Source organism: Trachinotus anak, unplaced genomic scaffold (genome assembly GCF_046630095.1).
Source record: "Trachinotus anak isolate AG129_WGS33_773 ecotype Australia unplaced genomic scaffold, CSIRO_AGI_Tana_v1 ptg000028l, whole genome shotgun sequence".
In the NCBI taxonomy this organism is placed as follows: Eukaryota; Metazoa; Chordata; class Actinopteri; order Carangiformes; family Carangidae; genus Trachinotus; species Trachinotus anak.
Window position 1 is genome coordinate 12617662 of NW_027273879.1, and position 19378 is coordinate 12637039.

Here is a 19378-nt window from a genome sequence, read left to right on the forward strand (position 1 = left end):
AATAATGTAAATAATGTAAAATACACATGGTTTTTAGCCTTGCTAGTATCATGGCTCTAGGAATGGCAAAGTCGGCCTGTGTCTTAGCCCACTACTTTGGTCCAGGCCGAAATATCTCAGCAACTATTAGATGGTATTTGACATTCATGATTTCATGATTATGTATCCGAATGACTCTGACTGAATAATCCTCTGACTTTTCCTCTAGGGCCACCATGAGGTTGACATTTGTGGTTTTGAGCGAAATGTCCTATGAAATTTGGTACAGATATTCATGTTCCCCTCAGAATGAATTGTTATAACTTTGGTGAACCCTAAACCTTTCATTTAGCACCATCATCAGGTCAAAATCTCCCAAAACTAATGACACCTCCATCAGCCTCAGCTCTGCTCTGCGTTTAGTGCTAACTAACAGGCATTAGCTAAACTAAGACGATGAACATTACATCTGCCAAAAGTCAGAACATAGCCTTGTCGTTGTGAGGTGTTAGCATTTAGCTGCTGCAACCACAGATCATGACTCTTACTCTTGTTAATTAATGGTCCAAATGCTAAGTTCTGGATGAAGTGTTCACAGCGTGTTTCACAGTCTGTACAAAGGATCATGTGGATTTTTTTTAATGCTGATTAGAGAGTAACAATTTGTTTTTATAAAGATCCACAACCTTCAGGTGAAGGACAATCTACTAACCATTAGCATAACATTGTGGGATGTGTGGAAAGAAAAACATATAACATGCAAAAAAAAGAGAAAAGGAGGCCTAGAATCAAAGCCCTGAAGAAAATGAATCTGCCCATGATAGAAGCAAGGATAACAGATTGGTGTTTAACAGTAAAGGTTGCAAGATAATTACTCTGTAATTGGGTGGCTTCTGTGTATTTAAATGTCAACTCACTTGGTCACTGTGGAGATCTTGACTCCAAACACGCCCATAGGTTTCCGCGAGGGCATCCTCTTCAGGCTGAACTCTCGGCTGGTGAACTTCATGGAGAGTTTAACCTCGATCTGACACAGGAAAAAAGGGCTCAAATTTAAAACAGGTTCACAGTGTGAGAAGTCGGTCTGCAAGCCTGAAGTCCATCTGCTACAGCTTTCCACGATCTTGAGAAAATCCTCACATGTTCAATGTGGACTTCACAGAAATAAACTATTAAACCACATCCTGGAAATGGTTTAGAATACCATTCACTGTGCTATCAAACTGCTGTGGAAGTTGTTGTGGAAACGGTCTGATTAATGTGATGGACTCACCCCGTTCATGGGAATAACTGTTCTCTGCCAGTCTTTGCCTTGGAGAGTCTGAGGGTCAAGCTTAGTGGAGGGAACACAAAAGGACAACATATGTTATTTCATTTGAACTATAAACATATTTCATTGCATCCACACCATGGTGCTGGGAAAAAAGGTCACATCCAAACAGCTGCTGATCCAGTAAGATCATGATTAGGACACTGTTTCTAAATTAAACTTGTTGTCCCTGATATTCCATATGAGCTAAGATCAAGTGTGTTGGTTTTATTTCCTACTTGTTTGTTTATCTGTTAGTTAGCAGGTTATGAAAAAAGCAGAAATAGGGAAGGTCACAGACCATGGGCAATGGCACAAGTAATTAGAGCCAGATCTAAATGGATTAAAGCAATTTTATATGATTTCTTAGGGAAGACTATTCACTGTCACTATTGTCTCATCAATCACTGCAGCCACATGAATTTTTAATGCTTATTTGCTTTGTTAAGTGAAATTATCTTCACATACTGTTGTCCTATTTATGCACTGATAGGTTATGTCAGCATGGTGGTGCAGTAAGTTATAATTGCATGAAATCTTCCCTGTGCTGTGGTGGAATGTTTTGAAAGGTGGTTTTACTGTTGAGTTACTTCCCTTTACTGTATTTTTAGAAAATATTATTTGTTTAAAGAGACTAAATTCACACTCAAACGCACTCAAATCTACAGAGACATGCCATCTGGGGCAATAAAAGCTGGGCCCATACACACATCTGACATAATGAAGCACACAGACACACACAGACGCAGTATACTTTATGTTGTATGTTTACCTAGGCTAAGCCCCATCTGGTTGCGTGCGAAGCTGGATCAGGTTTCTCATAACTGAATCTTTCACTGGTGAGAGGGCTCTTTTGGTTTGAACCATTTATCTACAAAGAATTACATCCCACTAAAAGGAACAGCAAAGCCAAGAGAGCTCCTCTTGCTTTCGATAAAAATGTTTTAAAAGCTCAAGTTTTTGGCCAACAAACACAATTTCACCTTCTCCAGCCCTCAGCCCTGTGCTGTTTAACCACATCTTATTTACCAATAAATCACAGATCTGTGAGTCTCAACCCTATTAAATGCTGAAATGAAGCCAAAAGTATGAGCAGGGAGAGTTTACAACACAGCTCATTGAGATAGAGACAGACCTACATTTAAGAGGAATGTGTATATTTACAAAAAAAATCATTAAATTTTACAACTTTTACTGTTATAATACTGTTAAAAATAAATTCAGATTCAATTGTTGCATACACTCTTGGACACGCAGGAGGGAGAATTTCATATAAAGCAAGGATTGAAGTATGAGCTTGAGTTTGAGCTGTTAACAGGCGTGGAGGAGGTGGTGGTGGTGTGGTGGTGTGGTAAAGCAGTAAAAGTAGATGGTAAAATGTGGGATTTATCAGCCACTGTGGCTTCTGCTAAAGACAAGAGCGGCTGTTTTTCTGCCTTGGATTTATGAAAACCCTTCTGAACAACTTTCTCACCACTCTGGGTGGTTTGTCTAGAATGACATCATCATCTGTCAGGAGGTGATCATTGTCACAGGATTACCAGAGGAACCACTAGGTGGAGCATGTGACTGTAACTTCAGTTTGGCAGACAATAAGCAACCAGGAGACTTGTCCCAGTATAGATGTCTGCTCCAGTTTGAGCAAAGTGGTCAGGATACACACAGGGCAATGTGGATACTATTTTTTGAGCATACAGTGTGACACAACATGTAGATAATGTTACACCATTGTTTTCTATGAGTGATTAATTGAAAGATAGAAGGGAGCAGACACAGGAAAATAAGATGTCACATATATTTCAGATGCCAAGAGGAGATCAGTTTGTGGGTTTTTGTGGGTGAGAAGTGAAAGAAACTTACAGCAGTGTACCATATCACATGTGTACCATATCACACACACACACACCTGCCCTGCTGTGGGTGGAGCAGCAAGAGAAGGATGTTTTTGGTGACCAAGGATCAAAGCAGAGACTCACGTTTTCAGGCTAAATCTTTCTGTCTCTCCCTGCTGTATCTTTGTCTTTCTCCTGAGTGACGCTTGGCATTATCCTGCAGGCTGGCGTCATCTTGGCAACCTAATCACCTGCTGTCTAAATCTACCATCAACCTACAATCTGTCAGTCCCATGGCCAGACTCCTTTTTCAGTGAGTGTTACCAGAATTTAGGCTTTTTTTGTATGGACAGAACACTTGATAGCATTGACTTCCACCTATGCAGGGTGGCATTGCTGTTACTCAATGACCATTACAGACCCTGGAGTGTTATGAATGTTTTAACCGCCTACGCCTGGCAGTAAAATGACAGATCAGTGGCGTGGAAAGTAAAGCCTTGTGTCAGACGTTGCACATTCCCTCGCGTCAGAGTGTAAATCTTAACTCAACAGAGAAATTACACTCGCTGACACGTGCTGAACACAGATTTGTCTCCATTTAACCAACCCCTAGCCGTCCATTACATATTAGGGTAATTAATCCAATCAGCCAATTGCTACATCAGGAACACTCAGTCATTCAATGAGCAGTAATATGGATTTCATGTTTTGTGGCAGTAGTAGCAGCAGTGGTGACATAACTGCTTGTCTGTAATGAATCATGTTGTGTCTGCTGAATGGAGAAGTGTGTGTGTTTGTGTGTGTGTATGTTTGGTGTTTGGGGGGGTGGGTGATGTCATACCTGGATCTGTCCTTTCCCCATGATGCGGTCTGTGCTCTCTCCATCCTCTTTGTTCTGCTTGGTCTTGTTGTAACACTTCTCATAGCAGAGCAGCCTCAGGGTCTGAGAGCCCTCCAGCTCAATCTCAAACTCCTGAGGGGAGGGGAAAAAAAAGAAAAAACATCTGTTGTGAGGAGATTAATTTGCAAAAAAAAAAAAAAAAATGGTGCTAAAATTTTCTGCCACAAAATGACAAGCACACAGACAGGAATAGCAACCAGAATGACAAAGATAATGACAAACTGAGATTATACCTCCAGAAAAGTCAGTATATTTTAATCCATACATCCCACCACAAAGCACAGTTGACCAACATTCCCTGTAATTATGTAAGGGAGCTCTCTGCATATGGTTTGCACATCGTTCTGAGGCCCACACTGTGTTGGTTCACTTAGCATTTGGACAGATGTGAGTCATCACCAGCAGCTCCTCATTAGCTGATATTATTTCCACTTTGCTGAGTAAAATCCTCAAAGAGTCTTTGGGTCACACTGTGCTGCCGATGAACCCATCCACTGACTGTGTCTCAGAGCTCTTCTTCCTCTGTAGTGCTCCTCTCCCATATCCAGCTGTGTCATTACTGCATACATGTTCCTGTGCTTGCATGCATATGCGGTATGCATATGTGTGTGTGTTTGCTATATGTTTGCAGGGGCTGCAGATGCTCTGTGTGGGTTCTGTTAGACATCTTGTCATTACTCAGAGATGGACAGCTAACTGATTACAGGACCAGATGTCAGATACATGACAGGCAACATAAACTGTACCAAGACTCTGGAGGTACCACCGGGGAATAGGTAGAGTTGCGTGCGTATATCAAAACCTGTCTCTTACCTCGTTCCATTTGGGTTCAGTGGTATATCGGTACACTCTCGTCTTGGCTTTATTTGAAAAGAAGCCAAAAGAATCCACCTCCAATGTGCAGTAGAGATCTGACAGAGAGGAGAGGATTGAAAAGATAACAAATTTATAAGGTTACTGAAATTTTCTTTGTGAATGCATCACATTAGCAGCTGAACTGGCTGAATGTTCAATGTTATCCCCAGAAAACACATCAGCATGTTAGGAATGGGTCGTTCATTCTTTCAGCTTGTCACAGTGTTTCAAACATGTATGTCCATGTATTATAGTGTGCACTTCACTGAATATACCGCACCACCAGCTAAAGACAAGCATTTAAATGTAAATTTCTGCAAATCAATCTGTTATTCAAGTTGTGAAACCTGGAAGTTGAATCTAAAATGGAAGTAAATTTGACAGGAAACATGAAATTCCAAGTTTCCACCAGAAAAAAACTGTAAAACCTTATTTTCCACTGCTCCATGGTCACATTAAATTTGAGCTCTCTCTCTCTCTCTCTCTCTCTCAGGAACTAATTTTATCTGATTTGATCTGTATTTTCTGTTGTTTGCATGAAGGCTAAAGGTGGGTGACTCACTCAAGCTCTGTTTGAGGCCGGAGGCAGAGTGGACGATTACATTCAAGAACCCACAGAGGCCGGGGGATTCATCCTCTGGAAAAACAGTCAGCGAGCAGAGAGGGAGAGAGGGAAAAAAAAAGACAGTGAGGAGGGATCAGAAAAGCACGCAGATCTCTGTTTGTTTTGGAGCAGAATGAGACATGGAAGGAAGCAATAAAACAGCACTGTACAGGATAAAATGTGGCTTTAAACTCTTTGTACATTTCATCCTCATCTTACCCACAATGATTTATCATTATCATTTCTTTTCAGGGAAATTTTTCAGCATGTATGATTAGCAACAGAGATACCATACAAGCATGAAAAATCAAAGACACTTCCATACATACAGCCTTATAAAGTTCTACAAGTCTCTACAAAACCCACCATCCGAAACAGACTAAATGCTTTTTTTAAAGGAACAACTTTATTTAGGAAAACAGTCCTTTTCAAATAAAAACTTTTGTAGTTTACCTTCTTTATTGATGCTAAGTGGAATGTGGTGGACAGTCTGCAGTTTGACACAGGAGCTGGTTAACATTTGCAATTCCATGGAAGTCAAGGAGGACGTTTTAAAACCTTGAGGGAAGACAAAAAATAAAATACACTCTAGATCACAAAGAGCATGTGTCTTATTGAAGTTGTGTGGGTTTTCTTTGTGTTCTCCTGAGGCCAAAACTTTGGTCTCTGTTTCTCCATTACAAGCTTCTCGGATTAGAAGTTTCTAATATGCATGCATCAAGATTTTGATAAAAATGTGTCAAGTGCCTGAGATGTTTTCCCACATTGAACATTGTACAAAATGACATTTCTGGGACACTTACATTTCTTCTGCTGCTCTTTGATTATCTCCTTCCACTCTGCACGTTCATAGTCAGAAGAAATCAGGAAACTGTAACTCTGAAATATAAACACACAAAAAATGCCTGCTATTTTCATCACTGAATAATCTGGGGAGAAGCAGAATCAAACATTGAGAGGACACATTTTATCTGTGCAAATACACAAACTCAAAATTTTAAATCTGCAGTCCTATATTCCCATTCAGCCAGTTTTCAGCAAGGAAGAAAATCAGCGAGGGAATACTATGCTGGGAATGAAGCAGAGGACGACAAAAAAAGCAGTAAAATGAGAAGAACAGATGAAATATGCAGAGGAGGAGCATATAGGGAGAGCAGGAGGATGATGGAGCAGAAATGATGATGAAAAAAGAGAATAAAGAACCAGGGACAGTTCAAGATGGAGAGCGTCCTCACCTTGCCATTCTTGTTGTAGACTCTTAGGGGCATGCTCGGAGACGTTAACAGGAGAAGAGACTCCTGCTCAGACAGCTTCTTCCTGAGACGGTCGATGACTTTTGAACCCTTGTTGGCTCTCTGAAATCACAGAGGGGAAAACAATTTGCGTGTGTACTTTTGTGATACCAATCACTGCTCTGTTGTGAGACAATTCATGAACCATCTTTGTGTTTCAATACAAATTAGAGGATCAAACAAAGCTGTGTATCTGCGCCCATAGATCTGGATCAATGTGTACCTTCTCTCTCTGAATCTCACTGCGGAGGTGTGAGATTTTGACCTTCATGGCATCGAGCTCTTCATCGGGGACCTGGGGGATGGTAAGTGGTTCGGTCTCCTCGGGGCCCTGGAAGGTCAGTTCAGTCAGGGGGATGTACCACTTACTGTCATACTGCTGGTTTTTCCTGCAGTGGCAGGAGGAAGAGAACGTGGCAGGAGATGGATGGTAAAAGGTAAAATAAAAGGGATGTGAAGGAGGTATGACAGGAGGAGGGGGTTGATAATGATGGATGAAAATGAGGATGAGTTGGGGGGGGGGGGCAAAGAAGACAGCACGAAGAGAAGAAAAAAGATACAGTAAAATAAGAAAATTGGGGAATAATTCTTGACTGTCATCTTGAAATGACAATGACTTTTACAAATTTTAACATTTTGATGATTTTATCAAACTCATCCAGGATTTTCTCATAGATGTCAAGTATGTGGTGATGACTCATTCCAGTGTGTTTAAGGCTGCACCTTGCCTGATATTTTGTTCTGCTGTTAAAGTATTTTTTTTTAGCAGTGATTAAATAAGTGTTGGTTTTGTGTTGAATTTGCTTTTGAGAGATGTAAAAAAAATATATAATGCTGCCATACATTCTTTCAGTTACAAACAGCTTGAGCTCAGTTTTTTAGCCAATAGTTGTTTACATCGTTTGGCACCATTAAATGTATGCTGAATTATCTATTAGCTGCTCTTGTTTGCGATAAACATACTGATGTCCAGAAAACAGCGACTGGATTGGCTGGAAGTTCTGCAGGTATGAGGAGCATCTTTTTTTCTGCAATTTCTAAAGACATTTATGGATGTTTATTCACAACAAACCCGTCATGTTTCTTACCCTCCAATCTGTTTTTTCAGTTTGGCGCAGAGCAGCAGATCAGTGAAGAGGAAGACATGTCGCAGCTTCCTGGCTCCTTCGACCAGCTCCACCATGAAACTGTCTCTCAGCAGCTGCCGGTTCTGTGGCGACAACAGTGGTGGGTCAGTAAGACAAAGCTTTTGGTGTTAATATCATGAGAGTTGGCAAAAAAAAAAAATTGGTCTCTGCAGTGAGGAAAACCAGCATATAATATCAGTGATATTTTATGAGTCACAGTAACAAATCTGTAGTTTGCAGAGCCTTTGTGTTGGGGCTGCATCCAAAAGCTTTATCCCTCCTCCCCTCCTCCTAGATTCTGACAATGTGAAACTTGGAGGAGACGTTAAGGCAAAGGACAGAGGAGAGGAGAGGAGGGAGAGAAGGAGGCTGTAGTTTCGTTTTATTTGCTGCACCATCACCAGAAATGTTTTAAATCCTTTACTCATTCATCAGTGACAAAGCTCATGTGCAACCTACCAATTCAACAGTAAACAAATTATTACCCACAAGGTAACAGCTTTGAATCACATTGATTAAAGTCATTACCTGATGAATTCTTTTGTTATATTTTGGCATTATCACCATGGTTTGATAAAGGGAAAAAGGAAGAGTGATATTTGGAACCCTGGGACTGATTACTGACGTCAGACTATGTAATGAGATGTGTAATACTATAATTTGCCAAAAGGGGGCAGTGATGTCATTTTCCAAAGTAGAAAACACATTTATAAGAATGGGCATTGAACAAACACAGGGAGCAGGAACATAATGAACCATAACTAAATAGTGAATGGTTCACTTTTACATGCTCATAACCTTGGTTTTTATTTGTGGTTGGGGGTATAGGACAGTTAGGTCTGAAAGGTTGGTTGTTAAGAATAAGAGGATAAAATTAAATTCTGTATTTGTCAGTGAAGAGTCTCAGTCCTGGTCATGGTTTTCTAAGAAGAGCTGAATTGAAGGCAACTGGACTTGGTTGTAGATACATTTCACCTCTCATCCAAGAGGTTTCTGACTGACTGATGGGGAGGTTGTAAAGAAGATTGTCAGAGTCGACTCTAACAATGGCCTTGATAACGACCCCACAGGGGTTAAAAACCCAGGACTCCCCACCCGTCAGTCAGAACTGAAGCCTCTTGGATGGGAGGTGAAAGGTCTTCAAGTATCTACAACCAAGTCCAGCTGCCCTCGATTAAACTCTTCTTTCATAAATTCTGGATTTGTACTCAGCAGGTAGTGTGAGCAGGTAGGATCTACTAATGAGGGACTTTGTATATACAGATTTTGGTCCATTTTGCCCTTAGTTTCAGTCTCACTTCATTATGATTACTCTCAAAGCTTCATGTTGATTTCACCCACTTTTCATTAGATATTTAGCTTGGTTGCACCTTTTTATTTAGGGTAACCACTGTACATTTCGTTTTAATTGAAGATATGATGGGCAGCAATGAATTTAATCAAGTTTTACTTGAACACTGAGTGAACAAAGTGAACACTGATAGCTGACAACACTATAACATTACAATATGCAGACATAAAGGATTTTACAGTCCATCTACTGCTGCTGCTCTCCCCGCCAAACAAATCAGTTCACCAAGATCTACCACAAATTTTCAATGCAAATTTTTCTACTTTGTTATCAACATGGATTTTTTCTCCACTTGACACCTCGACATCGCTCTTTATCTTGGTGCCCTTCCCCACCGATCCCCTCCATCATGAACTGTCACTGCCAGAACACGCTGAAGTGGAGCTGATGCAAACGTAGGAGAGGGAGTGTGTGCTTACAAAACCTGACTGGACATCTGCTGGCTGAGAGGAGGCTCATGCTGTGTCACTCAGTGTTAACGATTGTGCATGATGGAGAGGGTGGAGGGAAGGTGAGAAAGACAGAGAAACGAGAGCACGAATGAGAGATTGTGTCAGGGAAAAGGCAAGAAAAAGGAGGCAGAAAAGAAGAAGAAGAAGAAGAAGAAGCCAGAGTCGCTCCCGATGGAATAGTTGTCATACTGCAGTTTTCTTACAGTAGATACCAAACCATGTGACATGTCACCAAAGCAGCTCCTCCGCAGTGATCTGTTGTTATGGCATCTCTTCATGCACACACACACACACGCACGCACACACACACACACACACACACACACACACACACACACACACACACACACACACACACACGCACACACACACTCACACGCAGGAAGCCTACAGCTGATTACAATCATATTCTGATCCCCACAATAACAATCTAATAGAAATATATTTCCCAATGGTGACTGCAATTATTCATTACTAACTATGTAATGAAAACTGCGATGATGGCGGCTGGCCTGTGACAGATCACTTCCAGATGAGTTCCTCTGTGTCTGGCATTTGTCACTGGTGGCAAATGGGATGCTACATCTGTCAGTCCACATACGACAAGATGATGACAACTGTCTTGTTCAAATCCTTTCCTCCTCTTCCCTATGGTCCTGCTATAATTTCCTGATCCAGTTTGCGTTGTAGCACAGACTAGGATGTGTTGAAATGAGTCTCTGGTTAAGTATTCCCGGTGCATGTTCATCATTCAGACTCCATCTTTGGGTTTTGGGATGTAGATGACATGGGAATGACACACTCAACATGTAATGGGGGATTTTTTTTTTTTTAACTAGAACATAAACCAAGGCTCAGTCACGCCTCTCTTCTGTCAGTCAACGTCCTGTCATGTCAGTCTATATTTAGGATGTGTACTGTACACTAGTTTGAATGCGACCTCAGTTGCTTCTCTTAGTTTTAGCATACTACTCATTTACAACATGAAACTGTGGGAATGAGGAATACTGGAGTTACTATGAAGAAATACATGCTTGTCAAAACCCCCAATGCACCATCAGTGTACGGCAAACTATCACTCTGATCTTTACATCATGGTCAAGTCCACATGGGTCCAGTTTGTTGCTACAATATGAGGATTCAAGGTTTAAAGGACATTAAATCGAGTGACATTCATATAAGAGATACAGTATGTAGGGATTCAACTTTCATAAGCAATAACTGAAAAAACAGCCATGCTAGCCGCTCTGTGAGGATGTATAACATGCTAACATGCTCACAATGACAAGGTTAATATGTTTAGCAGGTATAATATACCGTGCTCACCACCTTAGTTTAAGTGCATTTGTATTCTCATCTTCTAACTTTCTTTTTTTAATATTCAAAGAGCCCAGTCTAATAATCTGGTTTGCTATGACTATGATGTTTGGTGTGGTCAGAAGTTCAAGAGACTTATAGTATACCTTTTAGTCCACAGAGCCCAGTGCAGCCATTTTTCTCTTTCCAAAATCTAGTATTTTTTTTCCTGTGGATGGTCCGTGCAGTTTTGAATCTTGAACCTTATGTCTGGAAGCAACTTTGTTATCCAACAAGCTAAAATCTCCTGTGATAGTCATGATGAGTCAGCAGCAAATTCTTAGACTGGACTAGATTATTGATTGGATTACTGGACAGAAAGTACAACAGCAGATTATATTGGATTATTATACAGCAGGCACTTCATGCAGATTTAAATGAAGGGTCAGCTGAATTTGTTTCAGGAAGGGAGAGTAAAAGAATAAATGATGCTCTTTTGTGTTACACAGGAGATACTTGATTTGTTTTCATGATCAGGTAACTGACCTGGTCTTGAAATGACCCACTGAGAAACTACACTACTCATCAAGCCTCAGTGGTAATTCTCTCCTCTACTGATCCCATGATAAAGAGATGAGATAAAAGGAGGGATAACAGCTAGATTAGGGATTTACAGGCATCTAACTGTGTGGCAGTGAATGGGAGTCAGGACACAACGACACAGGGACACAAATGAACTGTTTAACCTGCACATATAAGTCTTTTAAACAAAAATCCTTCGCAGAGGTTTAGAATTGAATGAATCAGAATTAAGACATTATGAATATCCTTTTTTGAATCAGAAGCAGAACTACTTATAAACAGATCCAATAGCTCTATTCACATGTGTTTATTCACTGAATGAAGGGTTTGACACATTCGCTGATGATTTTTTGAAATTAAGGTTCAGTGTTTTATCTTTGGATGCAGACACACAGTATTACAGTTAATGCTTGTTTCTAAATCAGTAATCTGATGAATTTAAAATGTGCTTATGCTGCTGCTTTGCTCTGCGACTGGGGAAAAGGCATCCTTAACAAAGCAGCTGTCTCAGCGCATCAGATGACATTTTCATAATATCGAAAAGCCAGTAGGAGAAATGTGACTTTCTCTGTTTCTCGTAATAGCTGACCGGAACATGAGCAGCACCAAAGTGGGAGGAGGAGAGCGACGCGAGGCAGAGCTTGCTGACAGCACAGAGTGCAGATTAAATATTGACCATCTCCTGGAGGAGCCTCGCTGAGAGCGTGTGCAAGAGTAATGGCATGAATTTACAAAAGATCCACGTTTATATTTAGAATACACGCTTGAAGGGGCCGGCTTGTGTTGTTGTGTGTGTGTGTGTGTGTGTGTATGCGGATGTGTTTGTGTGATGACACAGTGAAAGAAAGACATACAGATAGATGAAAAGTGGTGCAGATGATTTCTACTCAAAATACACACACACACACACACACACACACTGACACACACAGGACCGTACACACTCTCACATCAGGACCGTATCTTTCCCAAAGGCAAACACAGCAGAGCGAGGAGGCGAATTGAGACTTAGGCAGCGCCATCATTTGCTTTTACATTAAGCAGTTTCTGTTTGTCCCCCCCCGTCATCCCTCCCAGCAGGGTCAGGGCCTCTGGGGGCCACTTGTGCTCCTCTGCTCCCGCATGCCTCCACTGAAGAAACCACGGGTTACTCACTCGTGTGAACACATGGAGGGTACGAGTTTTTACCTCTTCAATTGAAAAACAGAAAAAGGTTGCTGATTACTGCAGGGAACTTGACATGTTATGTTGCAGATGTGTTCCCCTTACTCTACAATCATTAGTGTTGATTTAACTCAACACCATGCCAATATGTAGAGACTCTGTGTTATTTTAACATTTCTGATTGTTTAAACAGACGCTGTGTGCAGCCCGTTGAAGCAAATGTCATTTTGCCCACACAAATCCTGCGATGATCAAATTTGTGTTGAAGCTGTTCATCACATGAACAGAGGATTATGGGAGAAACTCCTTTACTAAGTTAAACCATCAGCACAATCAGAGGCCTGAGTTTCCTCTTTGGATATCTGAAAGCACAGAAAAAGTTTACTTACTAACACTGCACTGATGATAATGTGTGCAGACATGAGCAGAGCGACAATTCAGTGCTGACGTGGTAGCTTAAAGCAGAAAACTTGATTGTTTTATGTTATTTTAAGTATTAAACATTATTTCATATTCTCTACGCGGAGTGATTGCAGTGTTATTCATGGCTGATTTTAACACCTTCCTCGTCACTGGATGCAAAACGTCAGCTCGTCAACATCTCCAGGTAATGTCTTTTGAAGCATCTAACACGTTGCAGCTCAGTTGGTGAAATGCAACCTCAGGCATAGTATACACTCTGTCTATGATAAGGTACAATATAATGAGCGCCATTGATTTCCATGTGCTGCTTTCATGTATCCATCATAAATATTTGATGACTGGTGTGGAGGTCTGGCCAGACTGGGGTGGAACTGGGGCCTGCGGGGATAGAAGAGGGGGTATGGCAGGCAAGTGTGTGTGTGTGTGTGTATTTTGTTTCTGGGTGTGTGTATATGTTCAAAGGCAAACAAGAGCAAGAGAATGAGAGAGAGTGAATGGAACAGAGAGTAGGAAAGAGTGCATTTGTGTGTGTACGGGAAGGGTGCAGTAATGACCCCCCTGTGAGCAGAGGGAGGAGCCGACAGAGCCTTTTCGCTCGCTCGCTCCTGCCCTCCGTTTATGAATAATTAACTTGGAATCTGCCAGTCAGAGCGGACTGGTGGCTCATTACAAGGCATTATGTACGGCAGTGTCACGCAAGCTATCAATCAAGACACATCCATTCATGTGCGTCAAGTCATCTCCGGGGATGAGAGAGACAGTGGGGGGCAGGTGTGTGTGTGTGTGTGTGTGTGTGTGTTTGGGGTTGCGTTAGGGGAGATGGGGAGATGGGGAAGCCACAAGAGAGACACAGAGCAAACTGAGGATCACCCTGGACTACGCAACCCTGGTATGACCATATAAGGGCATGAGCTCTGCTTTAGGCTGCAGATTGGTGGCCCCTCAACAGCCATACACTCATTTAACTGTGACTTCAAGGTTATTTAGAGGGAGGGGCCATTACATCATCATGCTGAACAAATATATAGATATATATATATATATATATATGTGTGTGTGTATATATCTTTATCTGTATCTATCTATCTATCTATCTATCTATCTATCTATCTATATATATATATATATATATATATATATATATATATATAGATAGATAGATAGACACCTATATTTATATAGGTTATAAGTTATAAGTTACAAATTTAGAAAATAGCCAGATAGATCAAATTCATTAAAGGGAGCATGTCTGTGTCCACAGACAAAATAAATACCTTTCTAGATGCAGCACAACATACAAACAGCAAAATAAAAAAAAAAATAAAAAAAATCTAAATTCTCTGAACACTCACCTCTCCCTTCTTGACTGTCATAGACTGGCGTCGGGGCGTTGTCTCCTCATTGATGCTGGACAAAAAGTTCTGGGAGATCCGCAAGGCATCCTGCAGAAGAGGGTGGTCCGGGTGGCTGGTGGGCGTGTGTTTGAGCAAGTCCTATAGCAGAGAGGCAGATGGAGAAATATTTCAAAGATAAGCATATTCATGTAAAAGCACACATACCTGGGTATATGTACAGTATGCACATAGATGTACGACTGAAAAGTTACGTCAGAGTACATTTAACTATTGGTCATTCAAGCACGCAGTTCAGTCAACCTCTTACTCAGAGTTCATGTCTGAAATGCTGAAAACAGAATGTATAGGTTATTACTTTTTCATAGATGGAAAAAACAGACCCTGAATCCCTGCAATAAATGGTAAAATGAAGACAGTAAGTTAATCTACCAGCTTCACTGAAACACAACTGGCATCACAGTGTTACAGATGTGCACACATCCCATGATTGCATATAAAGAAAAATCCAATTTCTGATCTGTAATCTGTTACATACAGGATCTAATATAATCCAGCATTGCAGCTGTAAAGACCCTCAGGTGAGGTACTGATGGATGGAGAAATTGTTTTTTGTACATGTTTTTTTTGGAGATGGTGACCATATATGTTGCTGGGTTTGGTGTCACATCTTCTAGGGTCAGTTTCTGAGCTACGGAGACAAACAGTAAAACACAACAGAGTGTTTTAGTCTGCAGTGATAATATTAAAGAGAATTGCTGTGTCAGCGTCACGCTCACTTACATGAAGTACCAATGTGCTGCGCGTCACTCTGTCCACTGGTCTATATAGTAAAGCTGTAGATTAGAAAGAAGAGAAATCAAGCTGAGTTGTTTATGTGACTGAATTACCACAATATTTCAAACATAAATAGTTCAATTAATATCATATTTGAATATTGTAATAGACGTAGAAGTAAAATCCAGCACGAGGTGACTGACCCTCTAGCGAGTTCTTGGCTGTCTGGTCCTTACAGTCCCTGGGACTCCTCACCTTCAGGTTCTGTTTGGAGACAAATGGCAAGTTCAAATGGTGAGTTAAAAAAAAACCCTTAAAAAAAGACCTTTACAGTGCAGAAAGTGATTGGAAACCACGGTGATGTTATTATCTTTGCTCTTGCCATGAGGTCATCCACTTCCAAATTAATTATGCCATTCTCAGCAGCTCCCCCCCATCACCATCTTGCTCAGATGGCTCAGAGTCATGCATCATTACTTAGACCATTAACAACCCACGATGATGAATTCCCCATCCTGCATGTAGACACCAGCCTCAGCGCTAACTGGTAGACCTCATAAAACATAGACGAAGACTGATGATGGATCAAAAACTGCCACATGCTTTAAAAAATAGAGAAAGAAATGGCACAAGAAGCACACAGACTAAAACCATCAGACTGCTGAATATACATAGTGTAACACTGAAGTTTGTTTTTATCGTAAATAACCTAAAGCTAATCACTAAAGAGGTGGCTCCATTTAATGTACATACTACAGTTCAAATAAGCTTCCCACAGCGACCTACAGTTATCATGGTGAAACATTTTCTCAGCTGGACGAGAATGTCTGAGCTTTCACAATCCCTGGGAGTGCAGATGACTTGTTCAAACCAAGGATGCTTTTATTATATCAGCCTCCAAAACTAGATTTCAGGCATGAGAGTAAGTGTTTTCAAATCTTGTTTGTCCACGATAAAATAAATTGTTCTGAGCCATCACAGCTGTTGGAAACTTGTGTTTGGGGAAAAGATAAATTTATAAATTTAATACACTGTCAAGCCTCATCTAGAGTCTGTGTAGGTGATACTGAGCTCATATCTTTCGTGGTCGGACATGAGAATTAGACCAGGCTGAGAGCTCTTTGGGCCAAAACGACAGAAAATTCCAGCCACCACCCTCTGTATTGTTCTATTTAATTGGTGTACACGTGTGTAACAGACAGACAATAATGCACACATGGGCACACACATACACACACACACAAAATTGCCTCTGGCTGCCTTTGTATAGAAATATTCAGCAGCAGATTTAAATTTAAGAGCAGGGAAATGATAAAAGCTGCGTGGGTGAATAATGGGAGAGCGATTTGCAAGTACAGTACATCAGGTACAAACTAAAAGCAGCTGTAAAAGAGACTCTTTCTGTACAACAGGATTCAGAAACTGCTCACTCCCTTAATAACACATAATTTAATACTTTGTTAAGTAAGTCATCTTTTTTTGTCAGTTTTGTGTGACTGTATTTCTTTTACAAATACACAACCACCTCTTCCATGCACCACATTGCCTGGTGACTTTCAGAGTAATAACACGTTAGATGTTCTGTAGTAGCACACCAGAGACACACAAATAAACGAGTCTGCAGAAGTAAAAGATCACCAACTACATAATCATCTGGTAAAATATAGTCAAGAAATACTAGTTTAATAAACAATTTAGAGTAAGGTTGGTGTAAATTCACTCCTGTAATAAATGTTCGACTGAACATTCACTTACTTTTATCTTAATTAGACACAGCATTGCTCCATACATCAAAGGAAAAAGAGCAACTTGTGAAAGTCAATTGGATAATTTGCTGGTATGCAGGGGTTAAGTGTCTGACTGACTGATTTAACACGGTGGTAAAATGATCCCATAACTCAAGAGATCACAGATTTAATCGCTGCAACAACACTGAGCCAGTAACTGTTCTCTTTCCATCCCATTCCTTCACCCACATTCACAGTGAAGCTCTCAGTAAAAACACATATTACTATCCCTGCTCGGCATTGTTATTTGTTTTTTTCCCCTCCCCCTGCTTACCTCAGAGATTTCAGCAAACTGTGTGTTGGCCTGGCAGCACTTCTCTGCCGTCTCCACAGCCGCCTCGTAGTTGTCCACAAATGCTCGGTAAACTCCCAGCTGGCTGGCCTGACGGAGAGCAAGAAGAAGAAGAAACAGAGGGATGTAATGTTAATGTGGTAAATGACAGTGTAGAAGCATTAAGAAGTTGGACAGTACTTGCAATCCAAATAAAAACATGAAAACATTCACAGCAAACTTGTGCATCCCTGTCTATTTATTACAGAGTCAGTCAGCCTCTATATTGGAGGAGGAATAAATAGCTGGCAAACAGCTTTCCCTGTGTGTTCAGACAAAACGGTTCATTGTAAACACAGTAAAAGCAATGAAAGCAGGTCTTTCAGAGAGAAACTCAGACACACTGTCCCTCTTCACTACTTCCTACTCTTAACTTCCACCACTTCAGCCCGTCACTGCACACCAGCTACAACCTTAATGCTGTTCTAAACATAACATAAAGTATTTCTTTATAAAAATAAGTGATAGGGAGAGCAGTCTTTACATCTTTGTGGGTTGTCAAGTCTTATTGACACGTAAACATTTAAAGCCTCAGTTTGAAGAAAAGAGTGTTACAGTGGCAAAGTTTTGTTAAAATCTGAACAGTGGTATCACAAATAGACAAATCTTTACAATAGACAATATGACAACCACCTTGACCTTCTCAGTGTTACTTTAAAAAAAACTGCATGAATCATCCTTTATATTTCAGAGATGAGAGATTTAGTCTTGTCAGCTGTTTCCGAGAGACTGTAAATGACCTGCAGACAACTGAATGAAAACACCAGCGACAGAAAGACACAGATCACGGTCACAACAATAACATGTTATGTTCCTTACAGCCAGGCCCGTTGCCACAGCAACCGGGGAGACCCGCTCTGTGCTGGGGCGAGTAATTAATGATTGGTGTAACGGAGGCTATGAAAGCACGTTTAGGAAGCTGTACGGCTGAATAAAACTCCGGCAAACGCTGCCTGCCAGCGCTGCGATCCATCTCCACGGCACACAAAAGGACAGTCAATTCTCCTGAACAAAAACCAAAGGAAGAGAGAGTACAGTGGAGACGGGCTTTGTGTGTAATGTTGAGAGTCTCACACGTACCCAATGCCTCAGTAACTCTTCCCTGAGTGTAATGAATATATGAGTACAATGAACCTTTAAAGCTCTTTGTGACCTAACTTATTACTATTCATCAGACCTTTCAGCTGAGTACGAGCAAATGTGGAGCTTATATCTCTTTCGAGGAGGTCCTGTTCTTTCCAGAGTTCAGTAGTTCTGGCCATCATCTGTATCTATTACAATAATGTTACTCACCACAGTAATTGCTGAGATCTGGGAACATGGTTACTTTGCTATGATAAAGTCCAATGAGGATCAGTCAAAACAATCACACAGTGTGTTTAATGGATTTTGTTTCATCTTATTTTAATGTTGATATAATCCAGTGCAATGTCTATTTATCTTTGAGTTTTCCATTATTGTTGATATTTAACTTGTTGCCTTGTGTGAAACACTTTGTAACTTGGTTTTTGAGAAGTGCTCTATAAATAAAGATTATTATTATCATGTGAATAACAAAAGAACACTTCACATCTGCAATAACTGTTACCATAACTGTCTCAGACTGAGCTCATTCATTCTCTTACAACCTATTTTTAGGCCTGACCTTAACCTTCCTAACACGACCTGATCTTTGCCGTCAGGGGAGGGGGGGATTGCAGCAGGAATGTGAAGTCACAAGTTTACAAAACATCGTTTGCACTTATTATGTTATCGCCGGCAGTTTCACTGTGTGTATGTGTGGTGGATCTAAAAGAAAGTCCAAAAGGCAGCCACAGCTGTAAGGCTGCATGCCACGATCCACCATGAAAAGACACAACAAACACGCAAAGGAAATTTGAACCTACTTTGGTTACAAATTACTGCCCTGAAACTGTGTTTTTAAAATACTGGCTGAAGAATTTCAGGCGACAAAACTGTTCCAA

The 19378-nt window shown here is 40.7% G+C and overlaps 1 protein-coding gene across 1 annotated transcript in view; it reads right to left on the reverse strand.

Moving 5' to 3' along the window:
* The window catches only part of bcr (BCR activator of RhoGEF and GTPase), an 83991-nt gene that overhangs the window by 7259 nt on the left and 57354 nt on the right, over positions 1-19378 (reverse strand). The window contains exons 5-18 of the mRNA XM_071466238.1: positions 17358-17465; positions 15500-15560; positions 15303-15355; positions 14520-14660; positions 7861-7982; positions 6996-7161; positions 6716-6835; positions 6284-6359; positions 5934-6038; positions 5439-5513; positions 4835-4932; positions 3962-4093; positions 1253-1312; positions 897-1006 (exon numbers count right to left, since the gene is read on the reverse strand). Of these exons, the coding sequence (XP_071322339.1) occupies positions 897-1006; positions 1253-1312; positions 3962-4093; positions 4835-4932; positions 5439-5513; positions 5934-6038; positions 6284-6359; positions 6716-6835; positions 6996-7161; positions 7861-7982; positions 14520-14660; positions 15303-15355; positions 15500-15560; positions 17358-17465 (1427 nt within the window). The remainder of the gene's footprint in view (positions 1-896; positions 1007-1252; positions 1313-3961; positions 4094-4834; positions 4933-5438; positions 5514-5933; positions 6039-6283; positions 6360-6715; positions 6836-6995; positions 7162-7860; positions 7983-14519; positions 14661-15302; positions 15356-15499; positions 15561-17357; positions 17466-19378) is intronic.